The following is a 22,737-nucleotide window of genomic DNA, read 5'->3' as shown; positions in this document are numbered from 1 at the left end:
ACAAGACTTCTGATTGGCTTATTTTAAAATGTTTTTAAAATGTTCCTTTGGCAGCAGCTGCCACCACAGTACTTCAGTTATTTGTGACTGAATTACTATATGCCTCCTGTGGTACTTATTTTGTGGCTGCCATTTTGTGGCTGTGTCAGAATTCCAAAGGTGCCCACAGACTCAAAAAGGTTAAGGACCTCTGCCCCACCTCAGTTCTCTATACTCATTATTATAGACATTTATTAATTTAAAATATTTATATGCTTACCTTTGTCATGAAAAATCAGGACAACAGCAGCACGTTATGCACATATAATCAGCATAAGAACACATCCTAATGTAAAAACCCAGTCATACCATTCGACCTAAACATGAAATCCTTACATTGCTCCAAAAGCCCTTCTAAACAATTTTGTTTCATGACTTCACTACATGGTAATGAAAGCAGAAGCCTTCTTTCATTATCTCTTCTGAGAGGCTAGCCCACAGAAGTGGAGCCAGGATCATGCCACTTCTGGAGTTTCTTGAAGCCTGAAGAATGTTTCAGGGGTTCCTCAAGAGTAAAAAAAAGTTGAGAAAGGCTGGTTTAAATGTTATGGCTGTTCCAGATTAAAAGTTAAACGGTCTTGCTACCGAGCAAAACCCCAGCACTGAAGTGTAGCAGCTTTCAAACAAAATGATGCAACTGGAGACCAATGAATTTTGAGCTCAAGTCCTCCAAACCAAGTCAGTTGCCACCAGCTCCTGAGCACCAGTGGGGATTCATGCCCACTATCCCTCATCGACTACAAAAGCAGGAGTCTCGGAATGGCCTCGTAATCCTTTCCATTGTTTCACAGGTCTCTAGAGTTTTTATCCTCAAAACTGTTTTAAAAAGAATTAAATCAGCAACTTCCACTTCTGAAAATCCCTTGGGATTTTACATAATTGGCTAAACTGACAGCAAGCATTACCATCAGAATAAGACTTCAAGCTGAAAGAAAGCAATGAAAGTTAAGACAGTCTCAAATATTTAAAGGACGCTAGGGAGGTATGGGATGGAATGTTTAATTTCAGAAGCCTCTTTGACAAGGAAACTTCTTAAGAGCAGTGCTTTGAATCAGGGTTTACATTAAAAAAAACACACACATACAAAACCGCTGGGCAAACCCAAGAATTGGAAGAAAAGCAAATTTTTCCTATTGTTCAATATTATATTCTAATAGCAAAGTCAGCCAAATAGTTATATCTGGTGACTAGAGTTGTGAACCAGCAAGATAGACCTTTCTACAAACCTGCAAAGGCCCCCAGGTTTGCAGGAAAGTGCGATACACAAACAAATAAATACTAGGGAGTTTTTTTTTTTAATGAAAATGATAAATGGAACACCTTCAGCATTTAAAAAAATCTGATTCCCACAGTGCCTGTTGCTAGGCTACCACAGTATTCCAGACTGGGACCCATTTCTGTATGAGGAATCTGCTCCTGGACAGCCTTTGAATATTGGCGGCTTTTAGAGCTCCCTCCACATGTTGCCTTAATCCTGAAGCTGTCAAGGAACTGGGTTGAGTTTTGGCCATTTTTAACTCACATTGAGGGAAATTGCCAAAATTGGATTTACTACGCTCAATCGTGCATCTCATTAGAGAGCAACCAGGGGCAAGCCTGTATGGAGGCGGAAAGGCACAATAGTCTCCGCAGTGTTGTCCCACCTTCGCATCCACCCTCCCCTCTCCATTTCTGCACCGAGTAAATGGCATGGTCTGCATTGGAGCATGACCACAAAGCTACATTGTCAAAGGAAAAATAAAATCTTCTACAAAATGTCCACAGTCTTTTTTTGATCAGGCAGGAAAAACACAGCCCCTTTTCTGTTTTCTGGAGGTAGGGAATGAGCTGGAAAGGTGGGGGCGGATGATCAAGCAGTCTTCTTCCAATTATATAGGGGTCTGAGCACTTTGTTTTTAAGCCAACCATTTACACAAAATGTCTTTTTGGGTTCAGTCACCGTATCCAGACTTCTCACAACTCAGGTAGCAAAAACAGTCCTGTTTGTTTTTTGGAGGTGGGAAATGAGCTGGGGAGGGGTAATCAAGCTTCTTTCTCCCAATCATACAGGGGTCTGAGCACTTTGTTTTTGCACAAAATGACTTTTGGGGCTCCAGGGACCATGAGGTTTTCCATCCTGCGTTTGCAAGCAGGAAGCCATTTGTGTTTTATCCCTCCATGAAGAAACAGTCTGGGGTTTTGTGAGTAAAAAGGGATGGAAAGGGGCCCTTTGAGGGGCCCGCACCAAGTTTGACCTTAGAGGGAAAATTCATTGAGGCCATGCATGGTAATATAGATCACAGTCCCTAATCATTCTCCAAGTAACTTTGTAGAACATTCAGTACAGTGCAACTCTATTGCCTGTGCAGAAAAAGCCTCTTGATTAGTTCAGTTTTGCATATTTTGTAGAAAGCCAGGAGAGTGGGAGCCTTCCTCAGGGAGACCATTCCATAAAATGGGGGTCACAACAGAGAAGGCATATGTCTGTTTAGCTTGGTATAGCGGTCAGGAACTCTGACTTCTAATCTGGCGAGCCAGGTTTGATCCCCATTCCTCCTCCACATGCTGTAAACTGGATTACCTTGGGCTCATCACAGCCTGGTAGAGCTGTTCCGACCAAGCAGTAATACCAGGGCTCTCTCAGCCTCACCTACTTGTTGTGGGGAGAGGAAAGGGAGGGTGATTGTAAGCGGCTTTGAGACTTCTTTTGGTAGAGAAAAGCGGCATATAAGAACCAACTCTTTTTCTTCTGTTGATTTGGCCCATTTTCAGGTCAGCTGCTACAGAACACCCTGCTTAAGCAAATTAAGAATTGGTTTTTATACCATGCTTTTCTCTACCTTAAGGAGTCACAAAGCATCTTACAATTGCCTTTCCTTCCTCTCCCCACAACAGGTACCGTGTAAGGTAGGTGAGACTGAAAGGGTTCTAAGACCACTCTGACTGGTCCAAGTTCACCCTACATGTGGGGAATCATGCTGGGTTCTCTAGATTAGAGCCTGCTGCTCTTAACCACTACACCACTTTGGGAACCAGGAAACACATCAGCAAACATTATGGAGCCTTGGGGCACCATACTGGTTATCACTGTAGTAGGCATTCATGATTTACCCTTAATTTGTTAGTGCAAAAGAGACTTACCTCCAATGTTTACATACAGCATATGGTATTTGAAGTCAGTGTGTAAGCTGGAATCTTCTTTCCTAAGGCATTCTCTCTGCTCATTCAAAACATGTAGCCATTAATATTTTAATGTAAGGCAGTGTGTCATGTATTATGATTCCTATTTATATCATAGATGGCTTTAGCATATCCTCAAAGATATACTCATTGCTTAAAGATGTGGCAGAACAGCCCTACTGGCCTGCAGGCCCTGTTACATCTTGTCTTCCTAGGCATCTGGGCATCAGCAGCCCTCCCAAGTTTCTTTCTAGCACATGCCACCCACCTGGCTTTCTCAGCTTTTGGGTTTTTTTCTCTCTTTCAGTTCACCCATTGCCATCATCTGGTCTTTATAGGAATTACCCATTAGAGACAAGGGCTCCCAGCCATCGACATTCTAAGGCTTCATCTTATGCCTGCATTCCTGTTATCCCAGGGGCAGCTTACTGCATCTGCACACCATTGGGAGATAATGCCATTTGCCAAATGACTGCCCTCCTTCTCATGAAGCTTGTTTTAAAAATGGTTTGTTCAAACAGTGGAGCTCTAGGTGATACTCTCAGTAAAGTAACCAATTGAACAAGGGATCCTAAAGAGAAGTATAAACAGAGTTCCTCACTAGGTACATGTCCTAGCTGGTGTTATTCTAACACAAACTCCTTAATATAGAAGTTATGATGATTCAAAAATATCCCTATTACCTTGGACCCTTTGTTCTGGCCTGCAGTCCCCCACATGGCAATGGCTGCCCTCAGCAGGAACCCAGGTAAGAATTCTGTCTGCCTAGCTAGAATAAGCATAAAAGAGATCTTATTCTTTTTACAAGGGAATTTTATCACCCACAGATGTTTACCCTTTTGTGGGTCAAAGTAATTTTTCCTGAAGCACCTTAAGTCTTCCAGATTTTTGTTCCTTGCTAGTTATCAGCTTTTTAGCAGAGGATACAAGCTGGCCACTTCATTGTCTCTGACCAGGCCTTCTATTAGCACAGCGGTTCTCAACCTGGGGGTTGCTATCTAAGTATATAGTAGTCATGTTGTAGCTACTATGTTTCTTTGGTTGACCATCTCAGTGGGTAATTAGTAAAACAGTCATGTTGTGGCAGATGAATTGAAAAGAGAGAGAAAAACACTTCGAGGGTTGGAAAACCTGTATGTGGAAGCAACCCCAGTCAAACAGGGCCTGTATTGTGAAAGTCAAACCACGCAGACAATCACATCTGACCCCATGTCAATGAAGATAAAAGAAGCTAGCCATGTCAAATAACAGGGAAGGGAATCTATCCAATTGTTGAAACAACCGAGCCAACAGTATTTGCTTTATATGCTGTGGCAGGTCCAGTACAATGTGATGAAACTGGACTGTTAAGTTGTTGTTTTACCAATGCATATGCCTGAGAAGATTATGCCTCTTTGAGGCCCTCAGTTTGCACGCTTTTAAGTCCTTACCCAAACCATAAGTAAGGCTTTCAATAAAATATCAACATTTGGTGGCCAGACTTATCATTGTTGCAAGATGGAAACAACAAGATTTACCTGATGTGAACTCTTGGTTTGAAATATTAAGAGAATATGCAGAGATGGCTAAATTTACTAATTTGATAAACAGAAGACCACCTGAAGAATTCCATGAACACTGGGATTTCTTAAACGATGTCAAAATGTAATGTGTTAGACCTTTAGTGATTGTTAAATTTTCTTTGTTAATTGGATAAAATTTTATAAAAAAGAAAACATACAAATGAATTTATAAAGCACTGGAAACAGCCTGAACTGAAAGGTTACTATAATGATCATGATAATATCTGAAGAAGTGATCAGTGATTAACGAAAGCTCGTACTCTGCCACAGATTTTGTTAGTCATTAAGGTGCTTTTTTCTACTAAATAATGATTATGGAGATCCCGCAAAGAATCTCTAGAAAAAGGAAATGAAAATTAGTCACTGGACAGCAAATAAAAATTGGCACACAACCAATACAAATAAAATATTGTACATTTATTGGAAGAATACAGTAAAAAAAAGTAAAAAGAAGGGTCCTGTAGACCCATTAGTGGTAATTGGTCCAGTCAAAGAGAAAAGGTTATTCAAAACTATCCACAAACTTTCTAACACCAAAGATCCCTTTTTTAAACAAGCTAGGAGAATAAGGTTAATTTAGGTTCAAACTTGAATATAAAAATTGGCAAATAAATAAAAGATAAAATGTAGATCTGATAAAATTACAAAGGATAGACAACCAATATGTATTACATATGTTATCATTCTGACTCTTGTTAAAAGCTAGGAAACCCTCTAAAAGCTTCCCTTTCCTCCCTTTTTAAGCACCTGTACTTTTTGGGAAGAAGCAACCCTTTCCAGTGTTATGTATTACCAATGCATTTCACAAATATATTATTTCTAAAATCTAAAATAAAGAGCATAAAAAGGTGCTTTACCTGATATTATACCTGCTGGCACATACATTGGCACTAACTTAAACAGAGACCCAAATCCACATCCAAGGCCATGTATGTAAAATTTGAAAAACTATATCAGTGCCCTAAGCAAATGTCTAACATTTTCCAGCTCTGGTTTGTGAGCAAGTCCCTATGACTCCAATTAATTCCACAGAAACAAGTTAGTAAACATGTGGGAGACAAGAGACTTTTTACTTTTCCCAGTGACGCCTACTGCATCTCTATACAAACAATTCCTAAGTGCTGGGGAGTTCTATGGACTTGGGATGTGGGACTGCAAGAAAGGAGGAGCGACAGACATCACACCATCCCACTTTTACACAAACTCCTATTCCATTTAGGAAGAAAAAGGGATGGTTTCTGCAGACTTCCTCTTCATGTTGCAGCCCTTTCATGCCACATCCCAGGATTGGTAGGGGTTTTTGTGAGGGGACTCTGTGGGATTGCAGTAGGAAGGGGAAGGCAAATTTGCTTCCTGTTAATATTCAGTCATTTATAAGCATCTCAAATCAACTGTTTCTCCTGCAAATTTCCTTCTCGCCCAATCATTTAGCCTCAAATAAGGCATCTATAAAAAGCACAGATATGAGTTGTTACAATATGTTAAGATGTGACAGACCTGATATAGACTGCGCTGGATGGTACCAAATTTTCTTGTAAAAATGTTTCTGGGATTCAGTTCTTCCATCACTTAAGAGCTACAAGGCCATTCTAAGCAGCACCAGTACAGACATGTCAGCAGGATTCAGTTCTCTAACTGAAGGATATTTTAAAACTATACTTTTAAAGAATTTCCATTATTCCTTAATACATTTCAGAAAACTAATGTGATGTTTGTTCTGACTGTTCTTACAATTTTGTCTTTGAAAGGATCTTTCTTCTGTAAACAGCAACCATGATCCTTTTCCCCATGGCTTAGAATTTCCCCCCACATAGCTAGAGGGTTCTTCTGTCTTCTCTTGATGTACATGATGCCTTTGTGCTGCAAAATTAGTCTGTATTTAACAACATAGTTAAAGTTACATCATATGTTGTACACCTGCATGTAATTATAGGAGTGGTCCACTGGGCATCACTTTTCAGAGGGAGGTTATGCTTACATCACATGACTTACCTATTTTGTTTGAAAAGTTTATCCACAATTAACAGCTTTTATAAATGATACTTTATGATGAGGCTATAATATATACTCAACTTCTCTTTGATTTTGTTGACATATTACATTTTATGATGGTTTCTGATATTATTCTGGACCTTAAACATAGGTGAAATTTGCTGCCAATTTTTTGGGGAAATATCTTATATCTATGGACACTAACAGGTAGTGTTAGGTCTGATTTAAACATCAAGATTGCAAAGCAAAATAACTCACCAGCGTGATTTGTGTGGCTCATTTAAAAGGGCTGCTAATGTGTAGTACAAAGCACTTGCCTGTGTTTGTTTAGTTTAGCAACCAGCACAATGATCACTGGGGAACATAGCTTGTTTAGCCAACCTCCTTGACAGCGTTTTAGAGTCAAGACTCTTATTGGAAGGCCCCAAACCTCTTTATAAAGAAATTACAAACTTAGTTGTGCAATTCATGGATAGAAGTCAGTACAATCACTGAACGAATGGAAGAAGAGCAGCACATTGTCTAATAATTGCCTATTCACCAATTTATACAGCTTATTAATATTATCTTGGGCTCAAATCCTGACCATGCTTCATGCATAGGGGGGTGTCTCACTGCCTCTTCAGTATACTTACATTAAGAGTCTTGAATGGTCCAGCAGATTAACAGGTCCCATAGGACCATGCAACTACTTCCAGAAGCTAAACATGGCTTGAAGTGTGTTTATGCAGGGCATGTACTAAACAGCACTGATGGAACTCAATACCACTTTGAAAACAGGGTGTGATTGAGTACATGTGGGGGTGCTGTTCAAAAATTCCGATGGTTGCACACAAGTTCTTGGTTGCTCCTCTAGTAACTCCAGGGAACAATTTTATGGGGGGGGGGGAATCAGAATCAAAATCAAAACACTGGTTCTCCTGGAATTCAAATTTCTAAGGTTTAAACATTTTACCGACTCCTTTGATATAACCTTTAATCTTCCCTTCCTTCCTCTAACAACACTGCCTAATCTACTTAAAACCTAGCTTTTGTATAGAATAAATGATATTTTGAAGGAAGGGATTCACAGATATGCATAATATTCTGGCACTACCAGAACAGTGTTTGGAATTAATTCAGAAATTAAAAAAACAAAAAATCAAAAAAGGAATTAATGTTCCTGGCTTATTTAAAATGTGCCGAGTCTTTTAAAATAGCATATGGATAAAGTGATTATTAAATTATCCCTTCAACGTACAAAGTTTACAGCTGCTTCACGTATTATAAAATGGAATGTATTCACACAATAAAAGAGAGCTTGTAAGTGAATTCATGCCAAACAGCTAGGACTGACCACAGCTCTCTTCTGCATGCATTCCCACTCATAAAAGTTGTGAAACAGCCCTTGGATTGCAAGGAAAAGAGCAGAGGATAAATTGGCTTCTGCTGTCTGAAGCAAGTAAAGATTTGATCCCTACATGTATGCAGTTTTAGAATAATACACCATATGCTTTACCCTACGCCCGAAGGGGGAGGAGCTAAAAAACCATGCTTACATTTTAAACTCTGTTCACTTGCTGGACCAAAAATGCACCAAAGTTTCTCAAACACATGCTTGTGCATCATCCAGTCCACTTCTATCTAATCATTTGTTCTTGGCTACAGCTTTCTTCCTACTAGAAGGAAAGCTTACTAACTCTGTCAGCCATAAAGAAAAGGAGGGATGTATCTTCTTCCACATGTTCTATTGACCTTTTGCTCATTTTTCAGTGTATCAAGATCTAATGTTTAACATCTGAGGGGATGGAAAAATCATGGACAGGCAACAGGTTTAGCCAGGTCTTTGGTTTCAGGAAAACAGTAGATGATGGATCATCATGAAAACAGATGAGTTCAGAAGTGAAAGAGGAAGTAACGTACGGCCAAAAAGAAAATCCAAAAGTAAAAGAATAAATTTCTTGAAAAAATTAAAAGGACAATACTTTAAAAAGACAAGTTGTATGCTGCCCAAGGCTAGCTGGCCTTGTTATGTGATTGTTAATGTCCACAACAATTTAATTAATTGCTTATGACATAGTGTTTCAAAAACTCCAATTAGACATTGTTGTCTGGCTGATGACCTGAATACTACAGCATGATATCATTATTCAAGGACCAGATGACTATGGAACCAAACAGTCCTATTTTTCATACTTTAAAAAAAGGCCCACTTTCAAAAGGAATGTAAAAGTTTAGTTGGTGAGAACCACTCTTGCCTAGGGAAACTACATTATCAAGGAAAGCCTGCAGGTGCCGCCAAATGGAAACCCAACTAACATGGGGGTGGGGTGGCTTAAAGATTTATTTTTAGTAATAACAGAGAGATAAACTATTAACAAATCTAGCCAGCTGCTCAAATACAGGAAAAAAGTAAAGACTAATACGCTTATATATTCCATATTTTCTTTCTGTAACTTATTGCCTTCACCAAGCAGTCAAAAGTCATTAACCAGTTGGGTGTTTGACAATCCAAAGATAAAAATAAACATTAAGAAAAAAAAGAATCTTCCCAACTGTTGTATAAACATCACTATTTGACAACTCTGTTCTGGCATCTGTTTCACTGTTCAAATATGGGCAGCATTTGATAAACATAGAGATGAATTCATTCTAATTTCAAATAGCTAAGAACCATTGTGGAATGGAAGGGAATTAAATGATTTTGCTTGTGAAAGGCAGGCAGCAGGTAATTGTCAGAAAGACCAGTTTTTTGTACTGCGTATTTCCAAAGAAGGTGGGATGCCAATTCCTCAGGAGCTCATTTGTGAGCTCAGCTGTTTTCCTGCACATCCATCATAACCTTTTTTAAAAAAGCAAAGACATCATAATCTTGAGAAGATTTCTATTCTATTTGGAGCTTTCACTGGAAACAGTTTCTTAAAATCATATGTTCTAAAAACCAAAGAGACTGCAGTAATGAGCTCCAAAGCATAAAGTTGAAAATGAAACTTTTGAAAAATGTTAGCTTTTGAGGCAAAATTTCTTGGAACAAAACACTTTCATTAAGCAAATAGCTGATCCCAGTTTTGGGTTGTATGGATGACCTCTTATCATTTATTCCCCAAGGAGCTATGCATTTTGTCAACCTTCCAGCTAATGACAGCTCTTGTCCACATGTACCTTGTATGGATTTAACTTCCTAATATACTTTGATTCAGTATTTTAAATGGGAGGTATTATTTGTCATATATAAGAAAGATATATTAAAAAACGGTTCACAAAGTTTGTGAAAACTTAACTACCAATATACTAAACTTATTTTCTATGAATAAAACAGTACTGATAATATCCCAAACTGTTTCTGATGTTAAATAGATCACCAATTTCAGACACAGGGCAGACAGAACAAACTTTACATGCTTTTGGTATTCTGTTTGGAAAAGGCTTTTCAATTTGAGCAGCAGTATGACATGAATTGCAAATTTTAACTGCTTACATAAATGAAATATAAATAGCAGTTATCCTTTACATCTGTACAAGAAGATCAGAACAGTGTGTCCTGCTAATCAAATTAAGGCAAAGAACTGTCCTTTGCCTTTCAACAAGGAAGAATACATTCAAGACTTTTAGAAATGGTATAGTGTATCCTATATAAAAATATTAACCCTTAAGAGAAAAACTAAGAGCACCAGGAAAAAAAGGAAAATACATTCTTGTTCTTACATTTATACACTAGTGAATGCATAGATGAAGACCTGCAGCAGAGAGATTTGTGATTTCTCCCTTGTGGTGTTAGCATCCAGTCCTTGTGCATTTCATTAAACACAGGAATGTCAATGAATTAAGGCACACTGTTTAAGATCCCTTCAGGATCAAGATAAGCAAGCTAATGTTTCTCATTTGGAACAAATATTTAAGACCAGTGTATGCCCATTGCTAAATAAAGAAACTCTTAGGGTAATTATACAGCACTAAAACATTTTCCCATCCTCAGTTTTTGCACTACTTTCCTGAATTCATGGACTAATCCTTGTGTCATAAAGAAAGAAGTTCAACTTTCCTCTGCGCTAGAGTGCTAACAAGTCCACTTACAATTTTCCTCAATACAAATGCTTTATCATTTTATTCTGACATTAAATTTTATCCTGTCAATAACATCAACCTTTCTAGACAACACATAGAAGACACCCCACTCAACATCACCACTCTGTACTACCACAAAAATACATGGCCATAAAGGTCAGCAAAACAGGTAACATGTAAGAACGTGGTCCTACTGTACAAAATGACATGTACGGTTCAAAGCATTGTTTTATGTTCACACCACTGTACTAGTAGTGATCAGCTTGTTGACACTTACTGTCATGTTGCTATATCTTAAGCAATAACTGACACCTCAAGAAAAGGACTCCTCAGTTATGGACCAACACTTTAGGATATTATAATCAATTTACAAAGTAAATGGGGAAAGCTCTTATTACAGGCAGCCGCACACGTAATCCATTCATGATTTTGCCCTCCTGGATTGGCCTACGCTGATGAGCATGTTGGCTACTGAATAAACCCTGGAGAATCTGAGAACAATTGGCGGGAGGGGGGAAGGTCCTGCAATATATTATAACTCTGTGGTTTGTTCACTGTAGACAATACTTACATTTTCTTGTTTCAGTATTATTAGAAGTTTCTGTTTTGCTACTGAAATATATTTTCTCTCATTGGACAGTGTGTATGAAAAATAATTTCCCCTTTTTCCTTGCTCCAGCAGCATACAGAACAGGAACACCAATACACAGAGCTTCCAAAGGCCAATCTGGTAATTCACTTTCCCTCTCCCATCCAAAATCAATGCTACTGGTTACCTTCATTGTATACTATTCTCATTCTGAAACATGTTTCTTGCTGACAGCACTTCTAAATGTGCACATTCAAAAACAACTGTGTACTGCTATAGCTCATCCTTTAGAAAAGACAGATCATCTGTAGTATTTCCTAACAAATATGTATCATACACGACCCAGCTTCGGCCTTAAAAAAAATAAAGGCTAGACCAAACATAGATTTGTGCATGCTGGTTGCTGGTGAATTGTGGCTTTCCCCCCTGTTTTTAAAAAAGAGAAATAAATAATGTTCAGTGTTGGAAATGTTTACTGAATCTTGGAATATTTGTAAGAAACTCAGAATGCACTCCCTGTTCCACAAACAAGTGTTTAGCTTATTTTGTTTTTTAGAACAAGAACTAGCAAATCCAAGATTACATTAGCTGCTGGTGGTACTCCCCCCCCCCCCAGAGCACTATATTGTGTAATCTTTTAAAATTGAGGTAATATTTAAAACTGTGCCTTCAGTTTTAAGACTTCTAAGAATGGTGCATAAGTCAGCAGACAGAATGACTGGTGTGAAACCTTGCACTGAACTGAAAGCCAAGAAAAAGGATGAAAAACTTTGTGAGGAATTTATCACAGTCAAAAGAAAGGTGTCAGAGTTCCTTATGTATGTGTGTGTTTTCTAAGTACACACAACCTAAAGGACCATATCACTGTGATAGTTATATAGCATTTGGCAGAGCCCTCTCTTTCTCTTCCACGTATGTTTGATGTTTTGCAGCCTGACAAATTTGTACATAAGCTGTTCTTTTAGAAGAAATCCCAGAAGAAAACCAAAAGCAATGTGGATATAAATGCAATAGTGTTCGTGACAAAATATTACTTTTCTGGAAAAAGAGAAGAGTCCTGTAGTTTGAGTCTGCTTAGTTTTTCACTATGTCACTCTCTTCTTGATTGCAGCCAGTTCTTTGTGAACCTCATAGAATTTTGGTCTGAGTTCAGGATTGTAATTCCAGCACTGGTGCATTATCTTATAGATCTCCTCTGGGCACTTCTGAGGTGCTGACATTCGATAGCCTAACATATAAAGAAAATAGATGACTGTTGAAAATGAACTATGGGGAAAAGAAGACTGTAATTAAATCAAATGACCCAGCTTCTTTGGAGCTGATAGCCATAGCATATTAAGATACAAGCTTTCTCTTAAATATATTAAGGAATTTTCACAATACTTTGCAATGCAAGTCTGAGGACTAAATAATATCACGCCTCCCAGCCTCTCCTCACCTTTTTGCTGTCTCGCTCTTCTCTGCTGCCATTTCACGCTTCTCCCTTTTCACAGCCGCTGCTGGAAATGGCGGAAGAGAGCAACACGCTATATACACAACTCTCTTCCGCCTGTCAATCAAGCCAGACAGCCAATCACATTTCTCCTTGTTTTAAAGGGCCCATGATAACACGCTAATTTTTTAAAATTCATAGTTCTCCATTGAAATGGCTATGTATCTAATCATAGATTTATAGTGTTTTTTGAACGTCACGCTCTTTTGATACTTTTGAAAGGCATGGTCTGTGTGTAGCTGCCAGAGGGGACAAGGCCTGGGCACCGAGTGGCACTGGACAGAGGAAGGAGGGAGGGAGGGAGGCTGTACTCTCTGGGCACTCCACACCTCTCCAGGAAGTAGCCGGGGCTGGCTTGGGAGGCTTCCTCCTGCCCCTCCCAGCTGAATCCAGGGCTGGTCAGGATGGGCCAATCATCCCTCCCAAGTTCAGAGCTGCAATCTATCAGAAATGTTGACTCCAGACTTCCATTCATCTGTTTACTACCACTGAACATAACCAAAGTATAATATTAACTTTTAATGGAACATTTACTTGATTTCTGCTGTTTATTTATTCTTGATAAATGCTTTCATCTTTTATCACCATTATTGCTACACTGTATTTTCAGTGTACTGTCTGCTGTTTATTCAGAACATCTACTGAAATCAGCTCAACTTCTCAGCCTTAATCACATTTTCCTTATTCAGTTTTGCGTCTCAGCCAGCTTTGAGAATTTTTAATCAGGACTTTCTCATTCCTCTGCAATATCATCCTGAATTCATTTTACTCTTCTTCCATACAGCAAATTATTTTCTTTGATCATCATCAGCATGTTTTACAAAATTGTATTTTTTATTCAGTTTTTCAGATCTGGTATGGTATTCAAATCCAGGATTTTTCAGAAATCCTGAATTTTTTTGGATGTAATGGACCCAAGAAGAAAAATGGCCATTTTTTAAAAACTGAGCTGCAGGAAAAGCCAATGAAAAGCTGAACTGATGGGGAACAAACTGCTTCCTATGGCCACAGAAGATCCTGGCTGGGCTCACTTCTCCTACAGTCCATCTTAAACCAGGCTGCAGGAGAAGCCAGCTGTCGGGAACCCGCTTGCTAACTGAAAAAACAGGGTGCCCCTTTGAAGAAAACGTCACGCCAGGCCTGGTGAACGATACAACAGGAACAAGCTTTATTTCAGCAACGTGGAGTCCGCTGGTATGGAGTAAGAGCTTCCACCGAACTCCAGGTGGAAGCTCCCTTTTATACAAAACCCACCTCCTTAGGCTGTATTGCCCCACCCAGTACTTGCGGAGGGAACATGCTGATACAATCATGACTCATGCACATATGCGAGGTTTTCCGGGGTTCCTGATGGCCCATTTTCCTGGAACAAAGGGCCATCTCCGGGCCCTTGTCAAAAGGTGGAGGGGGACATTGAGGTTCTTTAGCGGCCATTGCCACCTCAACGATCGGGTGGGGCGCCCAGCTGCCGGCTTGCCTATGATCACCATGCCCTACCTCCGTGATCGCGGGCGCCTCTGATGGCGGGGTTCGGTCCGGTTCCCAAGCCACCAAGGACCGAACCACGACATTCTGCCCCCCCAAAGGTCCATTCTCCAACCCCCCGGGACGGCCAGGATACCGCTTGTGGAAACGTTCAGTGAGTCGGGGCGCAAGGACGTCCGCTGCCCAGACCCATTCCCGGTCCCCCAAAGCGAAGTCCTTCCATTCCACGAGGTACTGCAACTTCCCCCTGTGGAGTCTAGAGTCCAGGATATCCGCCACCTCGTGGTGCTCCCCCCCCGGCAGGACCTCGGGCGCTGGCGGGGAAAACACGGGGTGCCAAACGTCACCGTCCGGAGTTTTTTTTAGAAGGCTCACGTGAAAGACGGGATGGATGTGCCGGAGGTTCTTGGGGAGCTTGAGCTTGACCGAAACTTCGTTGATCGGGGCCAAGACCTCGAAAGGCCCCAAAAACCGAGGGCCTAGCTTCTTGCTGGGCAAATTCAACCGTAGGTTCCGGGTGGAAAGGTAAACTCGATCCCCCGGTCGGATCTCCTCAGCTGGTCGTCTCTTCCGGTCGGCGTCCTCTTTCTGCGCTGCCTTGACTTTGTGGAGCTGCTCCTGCAGCGACTTCCAGCAGCTCCCGGCACGCTTCCCCCACTCGCGAAGGTCGGCCGATTCCCGGGCGGGGACCTCTCCAAGCTCCGGGAAGTGTCTCAGGTCTGTCCCGTAGACGACGGCAAAAGGCGACATCTCCGTGCTGCTGTGGTCTGCGTTGTTGTACGCGAACTCGGCCAGGGGGAGCAGGGGCACCCAGGTGTCTTGATGATAGGAACCGAAACACCGCAAGTACTGCTCCAGTACTTGATTAACCCGCTCGGTCTGCCCGTCCGTCTGGGGGTGGTAAGCGGAGCTCAGCCCTTGCTCGATGTCTAACAGGCGCAGGAAAGCTTGCCAAAACCGGGACACGAATTGTGAGCCCCGATCGGAAATCACCTTGTCCGGCAGCCCGTGCAGTCGGAACACGTGATCCAGGAACATCCGAGCCAACTGTGAAGCACTGGGGACACTGGCGCAAGGAATGAAATGGGCCTGTTTGGAAAATAGATCTACCACCACCCAGATCACCGTTTTCCCCTTGCTGGGAGGCAAGTCTGTTATAAAGTCCATGGAGATCACTGACCACGGCCGGGTCGGGACCTCGAGCGGGTGCAGCAGACCTTTCGGCTTGCCAACCCCCGGCTTGCAGGTCAGGCAGACAGGACAACCACTGACGTAAGCTTTTGTGTCCCGCCGCAGACTGGGCCACCAAAACCGCCGCCGGGCCAACTTCCAGGATTTTACGAAACCGAAGTGCCCGGCGGTCTTAGCATCGTGGCAGAGGCTGAGGGCTTCCCGTCGTAGCCCTTCCGGGACGTAGACAGCCTCCCCCCTCCGCCAGAGACCGGAGTCCAAAATCAAAGAGTCCCGGAGCTCAGCCAGCTCCTCGTCTGTCCCGTAGGCTGCCACTAGGCGGTCTCGGAGCGGGGCGGTCGCCGGGTCGGGCTCCCATTCCTCCCTGGCCCGACGCCTAGTGACGACCCCCCGTCCCAGCTGCTCCTCACCAAACACGGACCTGGTGCAGGGAGCGTACCCCTCCCCATAATGCGGCAGACGGGAGAGGGCGTCCGCAAGGAAATTTTCTTTGCCGGGGATGTGACCAAGCTTGAAATTGTACCGCGAAAAGAACTCCGCCCACCTCATCTGCTTGGCGTTCAGGGATCGCGGTTGCCGGAGCGCCTCCAGATTCTTGTGATCTGTCCAGACCTCGAACGGCTCCTCTGTTTCCTCCAGCCAATGCCGCCATTCGGTGAGGGCGAACTTAATCGCAAACGCCTCCTTCTCCCAGGTAGACCAGTTCCGATCCATTTGGCGAATTTTCGTGAGAGGTAGGCCGCCGGCCTCAGCTGTCCCGCCTTGTCTCGCTGCAGGAGAACCGCCCCGGCTGCTGCGTCGCTGGCGTCGACTTGTACCACCATCGGCTGGGTTGGGTCGACGTGCAGTAGCGTGGGCTCAGACGCGAAAGCTTGCTTGAGGGCCAGGAACGCTGCCTCCGATTTCTCATTCCAGCCGAGCGCTGCGCTGGGCCGCGTGGCGCGAGGACCTCTCCCCTTGGTACCTAGCAAGTCCGTGAGGGGAGCCACTACGGAGGAGTATCTGGGGATGAAGCCTCTAAAAAAGTTAGCAAACCCCAGGAAGCTTTGTAGCTGTTTCCGGGTGCGGGGCCTTTCCCAGGCCAGCACCGCCTGCACCTTCTCGGGGTCCATAGCTATGCCCTGGGCTGAGATGCGGTAGCCCAAATAGTCCAGGGAGGGACGGTGGAATTCGCACTTAGCCAGCTTCACGTATAGGTGGTTTGCCAGCAGGCGCTTTAACACCTCCCTCACCAGGGTCACGTGCTCTTGGGGATCTTGGCTGTAGATCAGGACGTCATCCAAATAAACAACCACCCCCTGAAACAGAAGGTCCTGCAACACCTCATTAATTAGACTCATGAAAACCCCAGGTGCCCCGCTTAAACCGAACGGCATCACTTTAAATTCGAATTGTCCCAATTGACAGTTAAACGCTGTTTTCCACTCATCCCCCTCCCGGATGCGTACCCGGTAGTACGCCTCCCTTAGGTCCAGCTTAGTGAACAGAGTCCCTTTGCCCAGCCGGGCCAGCAAATCCGGGATCAGCGGGAGGGGGTAAGCGTTCCCCGCTGCGATGGCGTTGAGGCCCCGGTAGTCCTGGCACAGCCGTCGGGACCCATCCTTTTTCCGGACGAACAAGACTGGAGCTCCCATGGGACTGGAAGCGGGCCGGATGAAACCTCGGGCCAGATTTTTACCCAAAAACTCCCGGAGGTCCTTGAGCTCACCCTCACTCATCTTGTAGATGCGCCCTTTGGGTAGTACCGCCCCCTCTGGGATGTTGATAGCGCAGTCCGTGCGGCGGTGTGGGGGTAGCTCGTCCGCTTCCCGCTCGCTGAAAACGGCTGCGAGGTCTCGGTACTCTGGCGGGACCTCGGGCTCTGGTTTCTCCTGCTGCGCCGCCGCCGCTCCCCTGGGACGCGCCGCCGTCCTCTTGTGGCTGGAATTCTCGTGGGGGACCCGATGCCGTGCACCCACCGTCAAGTCGAACTTCAGGGTCCCCGCCCGCCAGTCCACCACGGGGTTGTGTTCCTTCAGCCAATCCAGGCCCAACACCGCCCGATATCCCGCTACGGGGACCTGGATCAGCCACCGCAGCTCTTGGTGGTCCCCTATGTGGATGGCGATAGGACCCACCTCCTCCCCGAAAGGTCCCCCCTGAATCGGGCTGCCGTCCATCTGGACGAAAACCAGGGGAACCTTCCGAATGCGCTTCGGTAGCCCCAAAGCCCGGGCTATCTGGGGGTGGACCATGCTGTGGTCGCATCCAGAGTCCAAAAGAGCCTCCCCCACCCAACTTAGTCCGTTCTCCGGGTTCCGGAGCTCTAAAATTACCACGTTCGGAGGTCGCGCCTCATGCTGTAGGGGTTTTCCCTCGCACCGCGGGACCTGCTGCCCGGCGCCGTCTACAGCAGGTCCTGGCCGTTTCCCGTCGCCTGGGCGCTTCCCGGTTCGTTGCGGAGGTCCTCCGCCCGGCGTGCCTGCTGGGGGCGTGTCGCACCTCCCCCCTGGGAGAGCCCGCGGTCCTCCCCCCCTTGCCGTTGGCACGCTGCTGCGAAATGTCCTGACCCCCCGCATTTCAGGCACAGACCTTCCCGGCGTCTCCTTTCCCGCTCGGGGTTCGGGGGTCGTTTGGGGCGAGAGTTGTCGGGGCCCGGTCTCGGCGCCTCGGCTGACCCGCCTTTGGCCTCCCGGGGGGGTGCGGCGGCCCAACCCAGGCTGGCTTCCAGCTTGGCGACCACAAAACACCACCCCTCCAGTGTAGACAGATCTTCTTCCGTCCCCTTGATCACGGCCCATTCCCTGAGCTTCGGGTTAAGGCCCTCCCGGAAGTACTCGATTTGGGTCTCCTCGTTCCAGGAGAACACCTTGCCTGCTTCCCTCCGGAAAATGTCTATATAGTCCATAACCCCCCTAGTACCCTGTCGAAGTCCCTTGATCCGACTCTTTGCCTTGTCCTCAGCCTGGGGGTCCTGGAATCGTCGGCGGAGCGCGACCACGAAGTCCTGCAGGTCCCGAGTTGCCGGGTCGCCGCGCTCGGCCAACCCTAGGTACCACTGACCCGCCTTGCCCTGGAGACACGAGGCCACCCCCCAGACCAAGTCCTCGGAGTCCTCATACCGGTCTCCATACCTCCGGGCATGCGTCAGCGCGTGGAGGAGGAACTGCGGGAGGTCGTCCGGCGTCCCGTCGAAACGCGCCTTAAGCTCTGGGGGGGAACGTTTTGGAGAGTAGTCCGACCCCCTCCGGATCCGGGATTCTCGGCGTCCGCCGTCTCGTCCTGCTCCGCTCCACCGGCTACCAACTTGCCCAACGACGCCGTGCCGCTCCCTGCCTTGCACGTCGCTCCTGCGTTGGTCCGGCTCTCGCCGCCCCGTCGGCTCCCCCGCTCCCCCGAGATCCTCTGCTGTCTCGCCTCTCCGCTGGCCGTCTCGCCTACTCGGGACTGAAAACTGCTCCGGGTCGGGGTCCGGGGCCCGCTCACCAGTGCCGGGCTCGTCCTCGTCGCTGGAGACGTCCTCACTCGACGCGATCCCCTCCGCCGTTGTATTACCAGTCCCTCCGGGCCCGGCCCGAGCTTGCTCACGGGCTTCAGCTGCCTGCAAGCGCCTGGCCAAGTCCGCCATGGCCCGCCGCAGGTCCTCTAGGGATTCCTCAGGTCTTACCGGGCGAAGCGCCTGCCTCAGCTGGGTGTCCCAGGTTGGGGCCAACCCCCCAGACCTCGGCGCGCTCCCCGCCGTGCTTGGGAACCCCATGGCCCGGCGCCTTCCCTTGGCCGCCGCTGCCGAGGGTCTCGGGGTCCCGGACAGCTGCTCCTGGCCCCCCGATTTTCGGAGGAAATCTCCCGGGGACATTAAACTCATGTTCCCGGGGTTCGTGGGGGTCGAGACCGCCCCGTTGCTTGAAAACGCCATCTCTGGATCCGTCCCGATAAGCGCTCGGATGCGATGCCGACTCTGGAGTTCGGTGGGAAGCTCTTACGATGTCGGGAACCCGCTTGCTAACTGAAAAAACAGGGTGCCCCTTTGAAGAAAACGTCACGCCAGGCCTGGTGAACGATACAACAGGAACAAGCTTTATTTCAGCAACGTGGAGTCCGCTGGTATGGAGTAAGAGCTTCCACCGAACTCCAGGTGGAAGCTCCCTTTTATACAAAACCCACCTCCTTAGGCTGTATTGCCCCACCCAGTACTTGCGGAGGGAACATGCTGATACAATCATGACTCATGCACATATGCGAGGTTTTCCGGGGTTCCTGATGGCCCATTTTCCTGGAACAAAGGGCCATCTCCGGGCCCTTGTCAAAAGGTGGAGGGGGACATTGAGGTTCTTTAGCGGCCATTGCCACCTCAACGATCGGGTGGGGCGCCCAGCTGCCGGCTTGCCTATGATCACCATGCCCTACCTCCGTGATCGCGGGCGCCTCTGATGGCGGGGTTCGGTCCGGTTCCCAAGCCACCAAGGACCGAACCACGACACCAGCACAAAGCCCAGCCCATGAGGAGCAATCCTGGGACTGGCTTCTTTTGCATGAGAAACCAGCCCCAACCTGAGTCAGTGGGAACAGTCAGTTCCCCACAGGCACAGCTGATCCTTGGGCTGTCTTCTACAGTCTCTTTAAACTTTAAAAGAATTTCAGTAGAAGACTGACAAACAGCCGAGGGGATGGTTTTGGATCTTCCTTAATTCCTGAATATATTCAGGATTTGGGGGGGGGGGGGGGGCTGGTTTCCCCATGAAAACCTGGATACATTTACCAAATATGGTAACTATTAACAAATACTATTACCAAATATTGGTAAGGTATTTTTAAAGTAGATTTTTGGCTTGGGTAAATCAGCACACAGCATTTTCTCCCTGCTGTTCCGGGGGGGGGGGGGACAATAGCCAAGAATATGGCTATTCTTAACCTATGAAAGGGGATCCTCTAGGGCTTGGAAAAAATAAGCTTTATATATTCTATAACTGCAAAGACAGTGTATCTCCATAAAACCTCTGTGGATTGTTGATATTTACTATATGAATCTTATGGAAAGGACAGGCAACATAGTGACCAATTCCATATAGGCCAATACAACTGTATTCTGAAAAGCATATCCCATAAGGGTGAGCCCTTCTCTGCCTAACATTTAAGGGAGAGAAATGTGGGAATATCACAGGGAAATTCTCTCACTCGCCTTGTTTTCTCTTCTAGCTTCTGATTCTGCCTCGGTTTTAAATTGTTTTTTCAACAGCCATCTCCTCGTCTCATCTTTTCCTTCCATGCCATATTCCTTCTCTTTCCTTACCCTCTATCTGATGATTACCCTCTATCTGAAAACACTGTACATACTTGGTAATTTCTTTAGATCAGAGAGCTTCACACCAATCAAGTATAGAATATTACACAGATTAATCTAGAACTATTTGTAAAATTGTTTAATTATATGCAAAACTCCAGGCATACAATTACCTTTCTCTACTTGCTCTCGTGCCTGTTGATTGGTCATTCCTGGGTATGGGCACACACCTAAGCTGAAAGTCTCCCAAAGGAAGATACCAAAACTCCATACATCACTTTCAGAAGTATATCGCCCTGCAGATTTAAAATATAGTCAGAAATAATATAATGTCATACATGGACTGTCAAGGAGCTGGAAGCCAAAGGGGTCCCCATAGATCAGGTTCAAGGTTTTGGTGTCGACCCTCAAGGCCGTTCACGGCTTGGGCCATGCCCATCTATGGAACTGCTTGTTTCCTTATGCCCCCTGCAGGGCACTTCGCTCTTTGGGTGCTAATCTGCTGGAGGTCCCTGGCCCTAAAGTAGCATACCCGGCCTCAACCAGGGCCAGGGCCAGGGCCTTTTTGGTCCTGGGCCCCACCTGGTGGAATGAGCTCCCAGAAGAGCTATGGTACCTGAGGGAGCTTTCTGCATATCGCAGGGCCTGCAAGATGGAGTGCTTCCACCAGGTTTATGGTTGAGACCCACGCATGGGTGAAGATCTGGACCCCCCCTGCCATCGAGCCCTATTGGGCTACCAGGGGTGGATTAAAGAAGAAAGATGAACCCCCCTGTCCATCCTGAGGTTTATGAATGGTTAGAATTGGGTTGCTTTGCCGCTGAGTGCTGGAGGGTTTTAAGGTTGATTGATTGGTTTTTGACTGTTTTAAATTGTTTTATGGGTTTTATGGGGTTTTTTATGTTTATTGTTAGCTGCTACAAGCCTTCGTGGGAGTGGCGGGATATACATAATAATAATAATAATAATAATAATAATAATAATAATAATAATAATAATAATAATAATAATACAACTCTTAGAAGCAAGGAGTAAGGACTCTTGGGTGCTAAGTCCATCAGAGCACCTTTAGCAATAAGCCACACAGTGTAGACATTTGCTGGTCTGGACAGCTTTAAGAAAGCTTCGGAATACTGGAAACTTTGTAGAGATCAGCTGCCGAAAATAAGGAGCTTGTCCTATAATTTAACATCTGATAGGGCACGTATAAAGAGAGGGACAGAGGGATTGAATTTTGCCCATTCTTTTTCAAATTCTTGCTCAATAAGTTGCTGTGCTAAAAAAAATGCTTGTAAACATTTTCTTTTAAATAAATACTTTAAACTTTTGATGCTGGCAGTGGTTCTCTGTACCACAGACACTTCCACCATCTTGGATATGTCTTGTAAAAGAAGCATCAGAGGTAAAGCTGGTAGTTGGCAAGCAGCTATTTCAAGAATACAAAAAGCAGTAAACTGTCCCCATGGCAACCAGATCCTGGGCAGCAGGCAACAGAAAGGCAAGGCTTCAGATCTGGAAAAGGTGGCCTCTAAGATGAGCTCTCTCAGTCTCACCTACCACACAGGATGCCTGTTGTGGAGAGCGGAAGGGAAGACAATTGTAAGTCACTTTGTGACTCCTCTGGGTAGTGAAAAGTTGAGTATAAAAACCAACTTCTATTCTGCTTTTTGGATTTTCTGCAAACCTTAGGGTTATCTAGGTTTGTAGAAATCTTCCCACATTCCCCATTGGACAGAAATTTGATATCATGTTAACATTTTGCATTTCCTAATTCCTTGTATTAGTCTCTTCACTTTCCAGTTTCATCCTTTGCTTTGTCAGAAGTCTCACTATTCCTTCCAGACTTACAGGGGCACCCTTGGAACGTTCTTCACAAATCTCTGCCTAAATTCAAAGCACCCCCTTGAATGAGTTTATAACCTAA

General features: G+C 45.2%; 1 protein-coding gene across 3 annotated transcripts in view; it reads right to left on the bottom strand.

Annotated features, from left to right (window-relative positions):
- Positions 1-5,156: 5,156 nt before the first annotated feature.
- Positions 5,157-22,737, bottom strand: part of FER (FER tyrosine kinase) — a 165,413-nt gene continuing 147,832 nt past the window's right edge. For all 3 annotated transcript variants that reach the window (XM_077347748.1, XM_077347750.1, XM_077347749.1), the window contains 2 exons: positions 20,987-21,109; positions 5,157-12,613 (listed from right to left, as the gene is read on the bottom strand). In XM_077347748.1, coding sequence (XP_077203863.1) covers positions 12,471-12,613; positions 20,987-21,109 — 266 coding nt within the window. In that variant the 3' untranslated portion in view covers positions 5,157-12,470. The remainder of the gene's footprint in view (positions 12,614-20,986; positions 21,110-22,737) is intronic.

Source organism: Paroedura picta, chromosome 7, assembly GCF_049243985.1.
Source record: "Paroedura picta isolate Pp20150507F chromosome 7, Ppicta_v3.0, whole genome shotgun sequence".
Lineage (NCBI taxonomy): Eukaryota > Metazoa > Chordata > Lepidosauria > Squamata > Gekkonidae > Paroedura > Paroedura picta.
This window is presented reverse-complemented; position numbering and strand designations above follow the sequence as displayed.